General features: G+C 39.4%; 1 protein-coding gene across 2 annotated transcripts in view; it reads right to left on the bottom strand.

Moving 5' to 3' along the window:
- GALNT17 (polypeptide N-acetylgalactosaminyltransferase 17) overlaps nucleotides 1-18,672 on the bottom strand; it is a 1,233,091-nt gene extending 1,214,419 nt beyond the window's left edge. The window contains exon 1 of one of the 2 annotated variants that reach the window (XM_044054203.1): nucleotides 16,403-18,672. In XM_044054203.1, the coding sequence (XP_043910138.1) occupies nucleotides 16,403-16,643 (241 nt within the window). In that variant the 5' untranslated portion in view covers nucleotides 16,644-18,672. The remainder of the gene's footprint in view (nucleotides 1-16,402) is intronic. The other variant, XM_044054202.1, reaches the window with a different exon arrangement.
- Nucleotides 18,673-19,474: the final 802 nt, after the last annotated feature.

The raw sequence follows: 19,474 nt of genomic DNA, 5'->3' as shown, positions 1-19,474 counted from the left end.
GTTCACAGTTAGTTCACAGTGACATACGCTACACTGAACACACAGATAATGCCAATAGTCTGGCAGACAGGTTCAGTGCAGGTTTCTCCCCTCCCTCACCCACACATGTGGAATTACTTATCCCGGCTGACTGTAACCTCCCTGTCATCTCAGATGTCCAGCTGGGAACCACCCTCAGCAGAGATGTAAACACAGCATCAATGGGACCCAACGGTATTGCAGGTTGCATGCTACGTGAACTGCAAGAGAAGCTACACATGCACATTACATGTTATTCAGCCATAGCCTTACTACAGCATATGTACCTGGACACTGGCATACAGCAACAGTAGTCCCACTCCATACAGGAGGCACCTCTACAGACCCAGGTAACTACCGCCCCATAAGCTTAACCAGCCTGGTCTGCAACACTATGGAAAGGATCATTATGGTACCCATACACAGAGACATTGGGGACTTAGACACTTGATCCCACCCAGTTTGGCTTCGTAGAGGCCAGATCCTGCCTTATGAACCTGGTTGACCTTTTCAAATCAGTCACTACAGCCATTGCTGAGGGCACAGCGGTCCATACAGCCTACCTGGACTTGCCTACAGCATTCAACACAATACCGCACTCTGTCATCATAGACATGGTCAACAGCTGACATGTAAATCCATATGTCACATGATGGATTGCAAACCAGCTAACGGATAAAAACCCTATAGTCAACCTCACTGGTGCCATGTCAAACTCAGAGCCAGTCACATGTGGTGTCCCACAGAGCTCTGTCCTGGGACTGCTCATGTTTGGCATATCATTCTCAGATGTGGAAGCAGACATGGGAGGGTAGTGGCTGACAATGTTCAAAGATGACTGCATACTAGGCGCCATAGGCGATACACCTGCTGACACATACATCCCACTGACAGGCCTCACGGACACCAACAACTGGTGCCGGAGTCATGGCCTGACACTGCATGCCACGTAATGTATATTCATACCCTTTTGGACAGACAAGGTACCTACATATTATCACATAGACAATAACCCACTGAGTACAGACAAAGTAATCGGAGACCTGGTGACACTGTGCAATGCTGACCTCTCATTTGACACCCATGTTGCCAAAGTGGTTGGATGGACTTCCTACCTTGCCCACCTTATCATGAAGGGATTCACATCCACATCAAAAGGGGTCACTGTACCCCTATACTCCTCCCTTATCAGGCCCATGACTGTGTACTATGCCCCATTTGGTATGTACCTCACCTGGCACTTGCAACAGCTAGAGGGACCCCATGAGTACATCACCAGGAGGATCAATGGTCTGCAACAACTGTCATATGCTGCCAGACTAACGTAACTCATGCTCTTTTCCATAGCATACTGCCTATGTAGGGGTGATCTGTGCCTGATGTAGTAGGCCATGTCCAATCTGGTAGTGATGGACATGTTCCACCTCATACAATCCAAATCCATCAGAAGCACAACAGCTACGGATTTAAACCTCAGCACACATATGAATAGGACATACTGTAGGGTCAGATCCATCACTAAGAGGCTTCCCATACTGTGGAACAGGATCCCAGTTTATGTTAGGCAGAGACCCTCACTGACACTCTTCATGTGCATTCTTGACAAGTGGATGGGAGATCATAGGTTTACAGCAGGGGTCTTCTCTGTGTCACTACTAGACAGAGGCACAGTAAACTAATGCTATTATGTAGGGGGGTCTTCACTGTGTCACTACTATACAGAGGCGCAAGTTTCTAAATCTATTCTATACACTGTCTGCAGATAGCCTAGTACTAAACTATGCCACTGTGAAACTATATCTGTCTATGTATTTCTACATCCTTCTCTATCTATGTATACACATATACATATTATATATATATATATATATATATATATATATATATATATATATATATATATACATACATATCTCGATATACATATGTATACACATGTTTTATATATATATATATATATATATATATATATATATATATATATATATATATACTCCTTTTTAGTTCCACATATGTAGACACACAGTAACGTACTGCTCAACACCCATTACTGTACCACCTACTTGTACATTGCACTACAACCTACATTGCTATGCGCACATAGCTACCATTACATACATATGTATGTGGAGCCTTCAGTGACAGTTTCAGTATGTCCCCGTCCCTATGCACATCCTCATATACATAGATACAGACCAATAACACATCTGGAGGGTTCACAGTATGTAGAGTATTATAGTAGTACTTTACATTACCTGTGTTTGTTGCAGCTGTTTGTGTAGGCTTGCAGTTGCTTGGCCTGCTGTCAGCCTCTTTGCTTTGTTGTTTCAGGGTTTTTTTTCTCTTTCTTTCTTTCTTTGTTTTCTTTTATTTTTGGTTTTCTCTCTCTCTCCCCCTCTCTCTCTCTACCTCCACCTGCATGTGCAATGACAGTTTTGCATGTGTGGACTGGGAGTACAGGATGCTTTTGTAGGTATCTGCACATGTCCATGTGATGGCCTCTGCACCAATTGTTAGCCAGCATTTACTAACTGCATGCAGCCTGTTGTGTAGTGATTGCAGTTCTTACTGTGATTACAGGTCTGTGCTATAAAAAGGTCTGTTAGGTAGGCGTAGCCCTTTCAGATTATCAGGGTGGGGACCATGCTGGTTTGCTGTGGACACTGTTCTGTGAGTGTAAGGGTTGGTATGTCTCTCATATGTCAGGCTGTGTTGTAGACACTGCAATGCATGTTGTTCTGTAAGCTGAGTATTCCTTCCTCCAGTGTCCTGTTCTCCGTGTGTATGTAAACTGACACCTACGACCAGTAATACTGTGTATATGGGTGTGTGTGCTTTCCTGTGGGGATTGAGGTGTAACTGGTATATAGCAGTGGCTCTTGCAATCTGTTGCTATGGCTTCAATATTTGGCCTTTACATTCACTCCTTGTATGCCTGCTAGGTGTCTTTCCTGTAATGTGTTGCTATGGCTTTCCTATTTTCCATTTACATTCACAGCTTGTAATGCTTGCTAAATCTGTTTGGCCAATTCCCTATGTGTTTGTTGTGGTAGGGTGTTACTGCATGCAGTATGGTCTGGCCATGGTGTGGGCCTTGACACTTACAGGGGTATTTGATCATGCTGCTGAGCAGGCCTCAGATACTGTCCGGTGCATCTTTGATCAGCCTCATGGAATGGTACATAGCAGTGGGTTACTCCAGTGACATATTCTGATACTCTGCAGTTGTGACTGTGGGTTATTTCAAGCATATGTATTAGTACACCATTTGTGCCGTGCAGGTGGTGCATACCTTCAGTCAGTCATAGTTACCATTGCATGTGTAGTTACACCTTTCTGCCTACTGTTAGTACATTTGACAGGGTGTCAGTGGGGCACAGTTGACATTTGTTTTCACATCAGGGGCATCCCTGTAACTCAGTCACAGTTGCTATGTCTGAACTCTTAACTATTCAACTATGGCAGTGTTTATCCTGCTCTGAGTATGTGGGTGGCTTGCCAGATGCTACTGTGACATTATTACCTAGTAGCTGCCAACTAGCATGACTGTTTCTCAGCACACAGTACTATTTTACAAATCCACTAGATTTGACAGTAAATATACACGACATGCTTTGTGTACTAGACTTGCTATATTCCCTTTACATTAATTCCTACTATTTTATGATATATTTCTTTCAGCACAACGTTCTTGTATAGCAGTTATGGCTTAGTGGTAAGTCATGCAGACTAGTGTTTCCAAGGTCCTGGGTTCGAGACTGAGGGAGGTATTTTATTTTGCTGCTGAGAAAACTACAGGCCTTGTCATTCAGAGTGACTAAGGCACTTTTAAGCAGTTGTAAGCGGGTTAGCGCTGGTTTGTGTGGAGGTCACGCATGCGCACTGCCGCTTAGCTTCGTGCACACCCGCTTACTACTGTTTAAAAGTGCTTACTCTCGCGCACACCCACACTATTTTCTTTGAAAGAAAAGAAAATGGGGAGATAGGAAAGTGGTGAAAAAGGGGTCACAAAGAGGGTAGGACAGTAGGGAAACAAGCTCGGATTTTGCAAGAGGGATGTAGGAAAGGCCCATAGCTGCCCATTTCTTCGTCAGCAACAGCTGTGCATATGTTTGTAATTTGGTGTGAAATTTGAAACCTTCCACCCCTGAGAGAGGTGTGAGGACAACAATAATATTTGTTGTACAGCCAATTGTAATTGTCAGTTTACATGTCCAGCAGACATGTATGCAAAATGGGCAGCTATGTATGGGGCGCAATTTTTTTGTGGGTACAGAGTGCCCTTTTTTTTTTTTCCAGGTGAGAGTGGTATGTCAGGTACAGGAAATCGGTATAGCTGGGGAGGTAGGTAGGGGAGGTTAACAGACAAGACAAACAAGACGCATACAGGGGTGGTATATGACACATGTGGGGGGGAAACACAATTGACGGGGACGGATGTTTGGATATCTCAAGCCCATGAGCCCACAAATGGCAGCAGTGGAACTGAGATCCCCACCCATGGGCAGTTGCCACTGTGCCTTCACTGCCCAGGATGGGGCTGTGCTGGGGGCTGTGTAGGCCAGGCAGCAGGCACGCCCGTGAGCTGTGCCACCCGTGCCTCAAGCTGGCGTAGGGGCCCAAGCACAGCGTGCCAGATCTCCCTATGCACCACAGTCCGGACACTACAGAGGGTGAGTGGATGTTCTCCTCCGGCCACGCTTGCAGAGGGGGGACGAGCCCCATCCCCTGCAGCGCTTCCACCCGCAGGTGGCACAGGGCCACTGGAGGAGGGTCCGGCCTAGGCACTACTGCCAGGTGCACTCACCAGCTGAGGTGGGAGAGGTGGGTCCGCTGGAACCCGCCTTCCCTGTCGTCCTATGTTTTGCATTATGTTATGACAGTTTGGGTTAGTAATGTACAATACCATTCACAATTAGTTGTAACAGCATGCATTAGTATTCCCATTAACCAAACACCCATAAATTCAAGCCATTGAACAGCAAGCATAGCACATGCATAATTTGAACAGCAATACACAATCCAACAACATGCAGGGTTGATTGATGGCAACAGGCCATCAGGTTTGGATGTATGAACAGGGCAGATGCATCAACGTACATGCAAATATGTATGAACCAACAGGACAAATGTCCAGGGGTGCTAATTGTGAATGCACATACCCATTTCACATGGAATGGATTATTTGTGGTTATAGGGTAGGGTGAAGAAATATTTAATTAACAACTTCAAATACCTATACATATGCTGTACATTTCTACTAGCTACAGATATATACACACTACAGGTCTGCTTACAGTTTCCTATGTGATAACTACTTCAGGTTGGTGATAGGAATGTTACTGCTACATCAATATACATTTCATATTTATTCATACACATTCATATCTGGCTCTGTTCAGCTACATCATCCTGCTACATTTGCTTTATATAGCTATAGACAACTGTGGATGTTTGGTATTTCAGACAACCATACTATCTGCATATTGCAGACTGAGAGCAACATATCAAGATTTTGGGACACACATTCCAGCTTCAGTACTTTTTTCAACACATGTTGCTGTTTGGTTCTGCCTGTCACATTCATTTCATTCTGTACTGACTGCAGTATACTTTATTCAGGCGTTATTACTATTTTATTGGTGGATTCATACCTCTTTCTCACACTCTCTCACTTGTTTTATTTTTACAATTCAGGATGGTACTTAATTCTAGGCTTTATTGACATGTTGTACCTTTAGTTATAACAATCTTTTTCAACAGTCTCACTTATGTCATGTTTCAGAATTTCAACAGGGATATATTTCACACATGTGTTTGACTCAGCTTCTGCAGCTGTACTTTTCAGCCTGCTGCAGGTTATGTACTATTATATTACAGGTGGGACATCTTTATTTCAGACTTGTTTCATTTTTATGTTTGGATTACAGGCTGCATCACACTTTTGTAATCAAACAATACTTGCAAACTCTCTTACACTGTTACTTGCACATTTTATTAATTAGTGACTACACTGCACTCTTTTGCTAACTGTCATACTTATATATTTATTTACAGTTACAGGGAGAGAATTACTGACCTGCCTGGTGGCGCAACCACACCAGCCTATCGCCATAGGCTTGACGGCTCGCAGAACGGACACCTGCAGCTGTAATATAAATGAAGTAATATTGGAATACACATCTCCATAATATCAGCTAGGTTAATTTCTTACATAAATAATTACATGTAACTTACTCAGTAGTGAGGCGTTGGGCATTTGCTGGGCCTCCTGGATCCAACGGTTCAGTTGGTCCTGCTTCCATCTCTTCAGGTCCGCATGGTGATGACGGACCTGCTCACCAGTCCTTGGTATTCTTGTGGCACTGGTGAGATCATGTGCCAACCGGTCCCACGCCTCAGCCCTATATGCTCCCCACAGGAACTGGCCCTGCATGAGTGGGCCTCATGATTATGGACGAGGAGCCAAACCATATATTTGGACTCCTCAATGCCCCACCTCTGTGCTCGAAAGCAACTACCCTCTCCTACACCTGACATCCTGGCTGCAAGTCGGTTCCACAATCGGTTATGCTGTGTATTCCCGCCTATGGGGCTTATATATGCCGTTTTTCCCACACTTATCTGTGATTGGCCATTTTGGAATTGTATCAGCTTCACAAAACCTGCTTTGTCATACTCCTCTTTCTATTCATTCCTATATATATGCTATTACTGCATTTCTAAGTGCAACTGTCATGGCTTAGTGGTTCAGTACTTTGACTATGGTGCATGGTATCCTGGGTTTGAACCTGGCCATTGCTTTTTATATTTTATGACTGTCTACACAGGCTAGGAGGTGTGTCTGCGTAAAGGCAGTTTTGATACAGCTTGCTCAACGTTGCCCGTCAGTTAGCTTGTTGGCACAGTGCGCAGCTCCGCGCAAATGGATCACGCTGGTTTATGCGTGGTTTGGCTGTCAGCACACATATTACGCTCAACTCAGCTACAGGCACACAGTTTCAGCATGTTAAAATGCTGCTCAACCTCGGGCACTCATTTTACACCTATTAAACCACTGCTCACCTACGGGCACTCATTTTACACCTGTTAGAACACTGTTCACCTACAAGCAGATATCCTCAACTTGCTAGACTGTAGCTCAGCTATAGGCACATCTGCCATTTTTTTTTTACCTCACATTTCTTCAAAATACATGGCCCATTCCATTACATTTTACAGAAGATATAATTTTATATATGTGCATATATGTCAGGGACTTGTTTCATGCTTATTTCACTAAAAATAAAAACTGATGTTGTGGGGGCTCGAACCACGACTGCCTCCTCTTCAGCCGACATCTCTAGCGCTACGCTATTGCTTCTTGGTTTACTTTGCATATTTAGTTCTTATATGCTTTTCCACTGACTGCTAACTGTGGCTAAGCGCCGGGCACGCCCGTGCAAACAAACGCACTCACGGGCAAACATCATTACAACTAATAAAAAAATATAATTTTATGTTCATAGTCTGTGGGGGCATGTGTTGTGTTGTGTTTATTCACATTTACACGGATTCTGTCGTGGGGGTTTACTTTCGGGACTTTTACTCTTCTGGGGGCGTGTCCGTTTGCAGAGCTCGCCCTACGGACACGCCCCCTACTGTCTTACACGGACCGTGTTAGCCTTGAGTGTGAGTCAGCATGCCCTCATGAATATGCATGGCATGCTGACGTCACACCGTTTAACTGCAGCCTCCGTGTAAGACTTGTAACTCTTACATGGAGGCTTCGTGAATCCTGCCCTATGTTTGATTTCCATGTTACTGGCTAACAGATAAGCAGGAAAAGCCTGCAAATATGGCATATTTACTGACCTGTCCCCTTGAAAATTATTGATTCAAACTCCACACCCAAGTAGATAACTACTCCCAGCCCATACTTTATTTATTAATTTATAGAAAATTATCAAAATATAAAACATCAATGGTCAATGATAATTCACAAGGTGTGTCTTAAGTTATAGAAGTAGACTGTTGAAAAACAAGATCATGTTATCTATTTATGGTAGTAAAAACCATATGCCATCTATGAATACATTTTAAAATAACATTATATTTTGTTTAGGTAAACAGTACTTCTGAAAATTTCAAGCATTGTAGTAAATGCACAGTCATTCACTTTGTAATTCACTTCATCTCAAAAATGACCCACAATTTATGAATCATATTCTTATCACTGGCAAAAAAATGCAATTAGAAATAAGAGTGGATAAAAACAAGCAGTAAGCAATTTTATATTTGATTAATTTATGGATTCTTCAGACTGCATAATGTTGTTAAATACATTTTAGATTTAAATACACTCTAAGTCACATGACTCATCACAAAATTATAATGTAAATACTTCATCATAATCAAATGCATAAGAACATTAAATGCATGAAATGACAATAACGATAAAGATTTAAACACAAAAGAGATTTTTAAGCAGACTTTCAGGGAAAATAGTGGTATTTAAACAACTTGCTACCAAAATGCCTCATAACATGTTTGATTTTCACTGCTTTCTTTCCTTATGTTTTTGGCTAGTGATCCAACACAAAAAGAAAATATTTTATAACAGAGATAATTTACTATGGATCTAAAGTATGCATTTAATGTGTTCTTTCCTTTTAAATACCATAGATATGTTCAGAAATGTTATCGGATAGTTTTCCTTATGTAGAACATTGTACACCTACTACATTCTGCCATATACAAGAAACACAATTAAAGTATCTTGGGGAATGAAAAGACTTCTTTATCTCTGGAATAAAATAAGGAGGACTCTGTGAAATGTACCTGCATGGAGTATTAAATGCGCCTTGTCTTGAAATAGACATTTGAAATATTATCCGTCTTATTCTAAAAAAGTTTTTTAAATTGGTAGCCATCTTCTTGAGAACACTGACATCAAACTTAACTTCAACCACACACGTCCACACACAATACATTTTATGTAGCAGCTGCTGTTTATCAGCACTTTTGACACATTAATAAAGTTACTAAATTGCCCCAAAACCTGACATACCTATGCTACTCTACAAAAATTAAATCAAAGTTTATATATGGTACACAAAAAACAGACACTGACATTCTTCAAAACACTCTTGCAGAATTAAAACTCTTAAAACAATCTATATAATTTATCAGAAAAGTAAATTAAAAACTAAACGTATATCCCACTTACTACAACACAGAAAGCAAATTCACACTATACAAAAAATCAAGGTACATAACCTTCAAAACAGACCCAAAGGGAAATTCATTCTTTAATCTTAGAAGGAAAAATGTTGGGGAGGGGATCAAAATGCAGACTGCAAAAAATAAATAAATAATCACAAAATGATATTTCTAACAAGATCCCCCTTGACCCGAGAAGGAGTGGCAAAATGTTATTTTTCAGAACCACTCTTTATTACGTTGACAAAAATTTCATCAAATGCTGCTGTACAGGATCCAATACTGTGAGGTTAAGCGCTTTCATCTGATTTAGCCAGATTTCATCAGAACCTCTTACAAGTGAACATTCACAGTTTAAATACCCACTTTGGCGCCTTTTTTAAAAAACAATTAATTAATTAACCACAGCAATATGCAAAGACATCTACACGCTACACAGGGACATTAAGGATAGCAAATATGGAAATACCTTGTTTCATGACAATTTGGATCCTAGAGAACGGAAGTGTATGGAAGAACTAATACTAAATGAAGAGATAAGAATAATGAAGCCTGATAAGGGTGGAGGCATTGTGGTATATGATCGGAAAAAATATTTAACCGAAATACACAAAATACTACATGAAACTGGAAATTATGAAGAAGTGACAATAAACCAAATTAACATTGGTCACAGACGTATCGATTTAGTATTAGAAGAATACCTATTGGACCATCGTATAACTAGCGAGTTACATGAGTATTTAAGGACTGATTATCCTATTTTGGCCCACATAATAGGAATACCAAAGATACACAAAAATCTAGCCAATCCACCCTTCAGGCCTATCATATCGGGTTCCAAATCCAAAACTTTTAAAATTGGAGCAACTATTGATCATTGGACAAAACCTGTGTATTCTAGAGTTAGCCATATTGTTAAAGATTCTTGGGACTTCTTGGGTAAACTCAACGATGAAGTATGGGATGAGAACCTCACTTTCATTACCATTGACGTACAAGATTTGTTCTCTAGTATACCGGCCAATGTGGGACTTGAATATTTTAACAACAGTCTTGTTAACTATTCTGGACTCAGTTGGGATAGAATTAACTTAATTATGGATATGATGGGATTAGTCCTTGACCATAATTACATATTCCATGATGGACAATACTTTCGACAAACCAAGGGAGTTGCGATGGGGGCTTCCTGTGCCCCTATCTTCGCTAATTTAGTAATGTTAGAATGGGAGAACAATCACATATTCACCAGTGATTTTTACAGATACATCAAGTTGTACAAGAGGTTTTTGGACGATATCTTCATCATTTGGACAGGACCTACTCATGAAATAAATAATTTTATTGATTATCTTAACCAAACGACAGAGTTTCTGAGGTTTACCCATCAACATGATAGGAAAGAAATAGCCTATTTGGATACATTGATTACTAACACAGGGAGAGGCTTTGCATCACAAATCTATAGGAAACCGACATTTTCCAACGATTACATACACTTCAGTAGTTGTCACCCTCCCCACATATTCAAGAATGTTGTTAAGGGACAAGGTATCCGTATAGCCAGGATGTCGTCCACTAGGGATGTCATGATCAGTGGGATGAATACACTGTATGACCTGTTTACGGATAGGGGATACCCAAAGAAGATGTTGGACAATGTTATTTCTTATGTAACCAACCAATGGGGAAATAAGTATGTACCCTTGTTGGGGAAGAACTTGACAAGTGAAATCACAATACACATAGAACAAGAAAGGAAAGTATGTGTATTAAGATACACCCCTCAAACGAACATTATAATAGACATTTTGAAGAAATACTGGGATTTACTATCATCTTCCACATCTATTGGACATATAGTAGGGAATCAAGTATGTACTACCTACAAGACTGGCATTAATTTAAAGAGAATATTAGAACAGAAAAGAAATGGAAATAAAACGACCAATTTGAAAGGTACATCAAGATGTGGAATGTGTAATCAATGTAAAAATATATACACCAAAGCCACAGTTAGGGTTAACAATATAACAAGATCTTTAGTAACCTGTAAGAAAGGTAATTGCAATACGCAAAGGATAGTATATATAGCTGTGTGCACCATCTGCTCCGCATTTTACATAGGAAAGACTGAGAGAAAGTTTAAGACCAGGATATATGAGCACCTTTATAGGATTAAGAAAGGGGATCCTAAGAATGCGTTGAGCAAACACACCATTGAGAAAGGACAAGACCACACATTTCTATTTTCTATTATAGATCAAGTAGATGTGAGCGATAGAGGAGGTGATTGGAAGACCTACTTAGCTTGGATTGAAAGTAAATGGCAAATTAGCCTAGATGCAACTACACCCCCAGGTATTAATGAATACATTAGCCTAAAACCATTCCTAGCTATGCTATAGTTTTAAATATAAACTTAGGGACTTAATGCACTTTAGAAATTGAAAACATTGATCAAGTACCAATGCATAGCATTATTTAGTTTATGACATGTCCAAGTATCGGTGTAATTGGAACACACATGAATAGTCGAAAAGCTTGTACATGCCCTCAAAGTAAGCACTAGAATGAACATTGTATATACATTCTAAACGCATTGTTAGCATTATATATATGTACCTACACCATTATATATATGTACCTACACCATTTGTATTTGTATTGAGTGGTAGGATTGTATTATAACACAATTTTTTAAAAAAGTTTAAAAATTTTATAATATTACAATTGTATAAATTGATTTAGTATTTATTGTGCAATACTAGTAAACTGGTTGCATATAAAACTAACTCTTTAGATATTATTTATAGTTTTGTACAGTATGGTACTTATTAGGACTAGTCAACATGTATAGTATTTAGTATGAGATATATTTAGTATAACAGTATTGTTCAGTCTGTACCAAAACCAATTGCTGTGGTTAATTAATTAATTGTTTTTTAAAAAAGGCGCCAAAGTGGGTATTTAAACTGTGAATGTTCACTTGTAAGAGGTTCTGATGAAATCTGGCTAAATCAGATGAAAGCGCTTAACCTCACAGTATTGGATCCTGTACAGCAGCATTTGATGAAACTTTTGTCAACGTAATAAAGAGTGGTTCTGAAAAATAACATTTTGCCTCTCCTTCTCGGGTCAAGGGGGATCGTAACAGCTGTGGAAGTATATTTGGTTGTCCAACTTCTGTTTTTGCTGTATTTCTAACAAGATGACTGCTTCTAACCAACTAAAGTAAAAATAAACTAATAACTATAACTAAACAACAGCAAGTCTAAGGTTACCATAGCTAAATTACTTAAACATATCAAATATACAAACAGTTACTACTGAAAGCACTTAGAATTTATCTAAGAAGTGAACTGGAAAACCAACAATGAGATATTGACCAAAGCCCTCTTCAGTGGAAACGTATGCAATTAACACAGCCAATGAAGTCAATGTTAAGTACTACCATGATATAAAAGAAAATTAAAATAAAGAACTAAAAAAACATGGATTTCTATATCAGAAAGACTTTATAGAACTGACAGAACTTTTCTCATGACTCAAGGCTCTGATATTCATCATAAACACCTACAGTGCAAGATTTTGTTTGTGCATGTGGGTACATGTATGATTACAGATATATATATATATATATATATATATATATATATATATATATATATAGATATATGGATCTACTTCAAACTGTCAAAATCCCACATAATTGAAACCCAATTTGAGACAAAAAAAGCGAAACTTACACTTATGCAAATGGTTACATCATTGGAAAATGATGCCCGGGAAAGGAACTACTTGTCAACCACGGACAAATTACACATAACAACTAAAGCAAACCTATCAAAGTGGGAGGTGGTCTTTGCCCCCAACTAACTAAATATACAAACTCAGAGATTGCACTATAGTGGCGAAAAGGCAAATACCTCCATGGTGGCCAAGTAGTTTCTTTCTTGGGCATTGTTTTCAATGATGTAACTGTTCACGCAATTGAACTTTTTTGTCTCAATGTGGGTTTCAATTACGTGGAATTTTGATGGTTTGAAGTAGACCCAAAAATATATATTATATATACACACACACACACACACACACACACACACACACACACACACACACACACACACACACACACACACACACAGAGCTACTTGAATTGATGAAGCCATTTTACATCACAAACCATACTGACACACTCCCAGTTGCATATGTTATACATCAATTATAATCTACCTAATCAATATTAACAGAAAGTAAACACATCCAAAATGAATGTTTTTGCAGGGGCTTGCATATGGGGTTGATGGTCCATATTACCTACTAAATAAATATACCAACTCTTACTCCGCTACAGTGGGGAAATGGCACATACCCTTTCCTGCTATAACATTGATTTTGCCAATATTTTGAGTAGTACATATATTTCATGTAGATATTATTAGCATTAGATTGGTTTAGCTAGACGTGTCTCTCGACTCTCTCTCTCTCTCTCTCTATATATATATATATATATATATATATTCCTTTGTTGCCTCTGTCTTTCCATATATAGCACCCACCTCATCCTCTGGAGCCTTCCTTGTTCAGGAAGAGGACATTTATTTAACTTGCATCTTATCCATGTAGTGGAAGGTACAAATCAGAAGTCATCTGGCCATCCAAGAAGACTGCTACAGACTTCTCTATAGGCATACATCCAATCCCAAACACCAGCAGTTTGAGCTGCAATGTGCAATGCACAAAGTGTTGGTCATTATACATTCATGGGCTGCTTGTTGCAAGCTGTGTACTCTTGGCTCATTAACCTAATTGACAGATCTTGCCTTTTAGCCAGTATTGGGTGCTGCTCCATAGGCTGACTCTTCCAACAACCAGACCTGTAACTTGAACCAAGATCAATGGCATTATAGTTATAACTTATTTTTTTCTGTACCACGGAACCATAAAGCAGCTACTGCTAGTCTTAACATAGTCAGAATGCTGTATGTGTGACAGTGGATATATATTACTGAACACCTAGCATAGCATTTACCAGGAAACTGTATTTTGCTGAATATTACCTTTCTCTGTTTCCAGACACAAACTATTCTACAGTGTTCTGTGATTTGTTTTATTTAAATCTGCAAGTACTTCCCATAAAACCTTGCAATAGAGATTATTTATATATAGTCTGTGCTCAAGGACATTATTTAACCAATCTTTTGTGGAAGCATTTTTGGAATTGTTTTTCTTTCATGCATATACTTTTTTGTTCTCCAGCATTGCCAACTGTTCATTGCCCCCCTTGACCAATCATCCCATTCATTCCCTTATTACAAGGGGTGACAGCCATTTGAAAATGACATCATGCATGCAACAATCAGGGTGGTTCAAGATTTTTTTCTCTCATATTTCTTCTTAGCTCCTTGCTCCCTCCAAGGCACAGCTCATATGTGGGGTGTATAATGGGTGCTGGTGTTGCTCCACTATTTCCTTCTGCAACAGGGGATACAGCAGGACTGCCTTAACCCCCCCCCCCCTGAAGGTACTGCTTAATTGGTTCTCCAGTTTCCACAAGACAAATCAACCTGCATGCATGTGCCAGTCTGCAAGAATCGCTTCAGGATGTGCAAGTCCGTCCTCCCTACCTGCATTCTAAAGTGCTGTTCGATCTCTGGTATGCCACCAGTGTGGATGCATACATACACTTTCTTGGGAATATAAAGAAATAAACCTTCTGCTAGGCAAGGGTAGGTTTCAAATATCAAACAGTGAGGAGCAATAAAGAAAGACCTAGGCCGTTCTTGTTATGACATTTTCTCACACACTTAGCTGAATCTTAGCAAGAAAAGTGTGTGCACATTGCAAAATTAGTCTGCATTATTTAGGTTAATTGGTTTGATTGTTAAGCTTATGATTCAATGTCTTTCAGGAACTTGATCACATAACCTGTTATTGATAGTTTCTATTTGTCATATAATTACTCTCTCTCACACACACACATTATATATATATATATATATATATATATATATATATATATATATATATACATATTACACACACACACATATATATAGAGAGAGAGAAAGAAACACACACAAACAGATGGATAGATAGCCACACAGATAGATACACACAAATGTACATTTGTCTAGTGTGTGTATACAGAGAGGAGAGATGTATATAAATGTATGTTTACAAAGTGTGTGTGTTCTAAGTTATTTTTAAAGAAAGTTCCTGACTGACTTTCATTCTATGTAAAAACATGTTCCAGAATTGTGGAAGGAATAATACAAAGTGTCTATAACTTCATTCATATTATTATTAGAACTGGTAGCAGTGTGTGCCAAGTACAGACTTTCAGACAGGATCAGGTTTTCACTACATTACAGACAAGTCATAGATCACCTCTAAGTAACCTATAAGAAAAAGAATATTACTGAAGTTTTTATAAATCTTTGTTTTATACTGATATATATATATATATATATATATATATATATATATATATAGGGTGGAGTCATGGCATTTTTTTTCAAGTTGCTTTAGCAGGTGTTTTCTTTAAAGGCTACAAAAATAGCCCTTTAAATTGTTAGTGGGTCAAGAAAGAGTAGTATAATATTTTACAATGATCTCTGTGGACTGCAACACACAGTTTATTCATATGTACAGCCAGTACAAACACTTTCAATCTACAGATGTTGAACTCTTAAGCAGGTGTCTGTTTCATCTGTATTAAACTATTTGAGATGGCAGAACTCATCACGGAGGCACCTAACGTGTCACTGCTAGGCATATTTCTAGCAATAAGAAAAAAAGAATTTAACTTACTCGATGCCAATAAATGTTAAATTTATGATTAAACTAATTCTTAATATATAACAAGCTGATAGCATTAATATATTTGCATGAGAAAACAGGTGTGTATCATCACACTCTGCACTTTACTTTGCACGGGGTATATTTGTATATGAACATCTATGCTTGAGTGGAAGGGGTCCTAAATGCGTAGCAGTTAAAATTACTGTTTTTGCTTAAAGTACTAGCGATAGCTTAACAAAATAGCTGGTAGCAGATATCGGGATATTGTCACCCACCACTGTACTGATCAAAAGAAAGACTTACATTTACTAGAGCAACTATTTAATTATATTCACAACTATCACTGAGATAAGAACGAACGGTGGATGCTTACCATTAAGCTGCCTGTAAACTATATCCTCCAGCAGGGATAATCTCTTCAGCACTGCTTCATGGACCGGACCGGAGTTCTGAATAACCGACACGTTGAAGGGTTCTGTCCTTGGATGGACTCCATGGGGAAATTCGCCAGTTTTCGGTGTGAGTGGCCTGCACTTGGCCCAGAAGAGGAAGAAGCCAGCAACAGCCACCAAATTTAGCACCAACAGCACCTTCACTCTCCTCAGGGAAGCCATCAAAGTCAGGATCTTAATGCGCCCCAGTCTGGGAAGGAATGAGATGGCAAGTGGGTGAACTCTCTGGAGTAAAGACTCCCCCAGTGGGCGTTGTGAGATGGATCAGTCACTACAGGTCGCTTCAAGCAGTCATTCTGTGTACTCAGCAATATTTGTTTTTAGGGACCATTCAGACATCCGTCACAAAGCTGTCAAAATCTCCAAACTGAGGAGATGAAGGTTGACCTTAAATATACAAGGATCTACACTGATGTTTTAGCAATATAACAAAAAAGATTATCCCTGAAACTGTCATCTTAAAAATCAGTACATTCACTGGGTTCCGCAAGGCAAGAACGCTTCGTAATTAGGCATCCTTATTTGTAGGGTAAGCTGCTGCATTTTACTGTGTCACTAAATTCAGATAAATACTTTTATGCAAAATATTTTACAGTAAAAACACTTGATCTCGTAAGCTAATTTTATATATTGGACAAAATCAAAACGCAACCTCGTGTACATTATTAAATAACTTATGGCATCCATTAGCGATTCAAACAAACAGGGTCCAATTATTCCAGACTCTGTTATAATGAATAAAACGGAACACTGCTGTAAAAAAGTACCAGAAGCCAGGAGTAAACCCTATTAACATGTTAACGATTGTGTGTGATGTGGAGTTACCCCGTTCTGTTCCAATCACTGCTGATTATAAAACTCAGGTGAACTCTTGAAAGAAAAGTATGTCCACGATGCTATCATCAGTGCTTAGCAAAATATATTCTAAAAGGGCAGTATTTGTCGTGCTGGCTTCAGATGTTAGAAACGGCGGCATCTGAGCTGATGTGAAGCCCACCAGACCGACCTTGAAAGGAAAGGAGCCTTTACTTAGTTCCCAGAGCCCAGAAGATGCACGGGAGACGGGTCAGAATGTACAACAGGGAGGGGGGGTCTGACTGCGGCAAACCCCTGGATCACCATCTCCTCCCCTGACCTTCACGGTTGTCTCCCCCCAAATCATCTGCCTTCATGGACTTTGCTGTGCCGTTTCCACTCTCAGCTCGGTTCGGAGGAGGGTGGTTGGTTGTCAGTGAAATGAAGAAATCTTCCTTAAACAGGAGTCCGTTATTTTACAGAAAATTACAAAAGCAGAAATGTATTCCTCCTCTTCCTTAACGGTAACGGTGGTCCAAAGAAAGGCACACGGGTTCTCAGATGGCAGATTTGAGGAGCCCACTCCTCCGTTTTCCCCATCACTGCCTGTTATTTCAGAGGTAGGCAGACCATCCTCTGATGTGAGTGAGGCATCTTGGCTTCCGCGCTGGATACGGCTGCCCGTAAAATCTGGACTGGATTATAAAACTAGCTGTCCAACTGAGAGCGTACAGGCGCAGCTGAAGCTGCAGTTTCTAAAGGGAAAAGATGCCTCCGCTGCTTGTCGAAGTCTATTCCTCGTCCTAGATTTGTCAGAAGGACGCAACATAACTAGGCCAAAACACATCTGAGACTTTGGTACTCACACATCAGACATATAACGTTAATTAGGGGAAATGTCACTCTGTCCCATACTGTGATGGAATTCAGGAACTATTAATATAATAGGGTTACTTATAAACTATTGGAGTACCATACAGACTATTCTTTCCCAGAATGTAGTATCAGAATAAACTGTCTCTATTTCATTTAAAACAGCAGTGTGTGCATTGTTAACTTTTGAGGTGTACACTTATTCTTACAGAAATCCCGTTTTTTATGGGAAAATGCAACTGCTGTGGTTTTATTTGCTGGCAGACATTAGCTTCATTTCTGTGTTCAGATTGCAGACTTTCCCCCAAATAAAAATGTTGACCAAGTTGAGAATGAGTAACACGAAAACAAACGGTAATACTAAGGTTCTAAGGAGAAAAACTTACACAAGGTGCACGTTAATCGGACAAAGCAGTGACAAAAATATATGATGGAAATCCTCAGACACCTTTCCTGTTAGGGAAGGCGAGACCTAGGTACTACAAAGGAGATACTTATGTATGTCAACAATTTATCTGCTTACAATTCATTGCAAACTAGGTGCTGGAAAGACTGAGCAAATTGGTTCACCTGCTCTTGCTTTGCAAGGAAGGGTTGCGGCTTAGCCTTGTAGCAGCACTCCTTCTGGAGAGCAGAGAAACTGCAGTGGGAGCTCTTTTTCAGGAATGTAAGTTGGGGACTAAACCATACCACTCAACTGTCACTTGATTTTGACTCATATTTTAGCTTTGTCCCTCTTACCCTACTAAAACTGATGATTTTTGGAGAAAATGTGGTGAACTACACTTATGAAATAATTACTACAATTAGTGTTATAGACTTCTTTACTTCGGAAAATGTATATAAATGAACATTCTATTATTCTGTCAATCAAGTTATAGTACTAATATTTCAAAAGTGTTGTTGATTACTCATGGATTTGTCCTTAATTCATTGAGAGTTATGGACCAAAGTCCTTAAGATGGGTGTATGCTTTGAAAGAACAAGTATGAAGCCTCATTTTGGTCAGTGCCACTGAATGATCCCCTCAGAAAGGAGGAAGAGATGGTTTCAGTAGATACTCCCATATCCCATATGATAGTAACGCATTGCTTGCCACTCCAGTCTCTTTTTGAACTCATTATAGAAAGTCACATAGCAAATCATTGTTAGAGGAGGATAACCGAAGACCAGAATGTTGGTTTGGGCACTAGAATGGAGGACAAGTTTACTACATTTTGTATTGCCCTGTAAATTTTTTTTTTTTTAACTATATTATCTGCATGCAGGATGTTTTATAAAGTTTGATGTTTGCCATATGTTTGAGTAGTATTTCTTCTGATATG

The sequence above is a fragment of the Protopterus annectens genome, chromosome 13.part0 (genome assembly GCF_019279795.1).
Source record: "Protopterus annectens isolate FY-2018-M chromosome 13.part0, PAN1.0, whole genome shotgun sequence".
Taxonomy (NCBI): domain Eukaryota; kingdom Metazoa; phylum Chordata; order Ceratodontiformes; family Protopteridae; genus Protopterus; species Protopterus annectens.
Note: the sequence above shows the minus strand (reverse complement) of the source record. Positions and strands in the feature narration are given on the sequence as shown.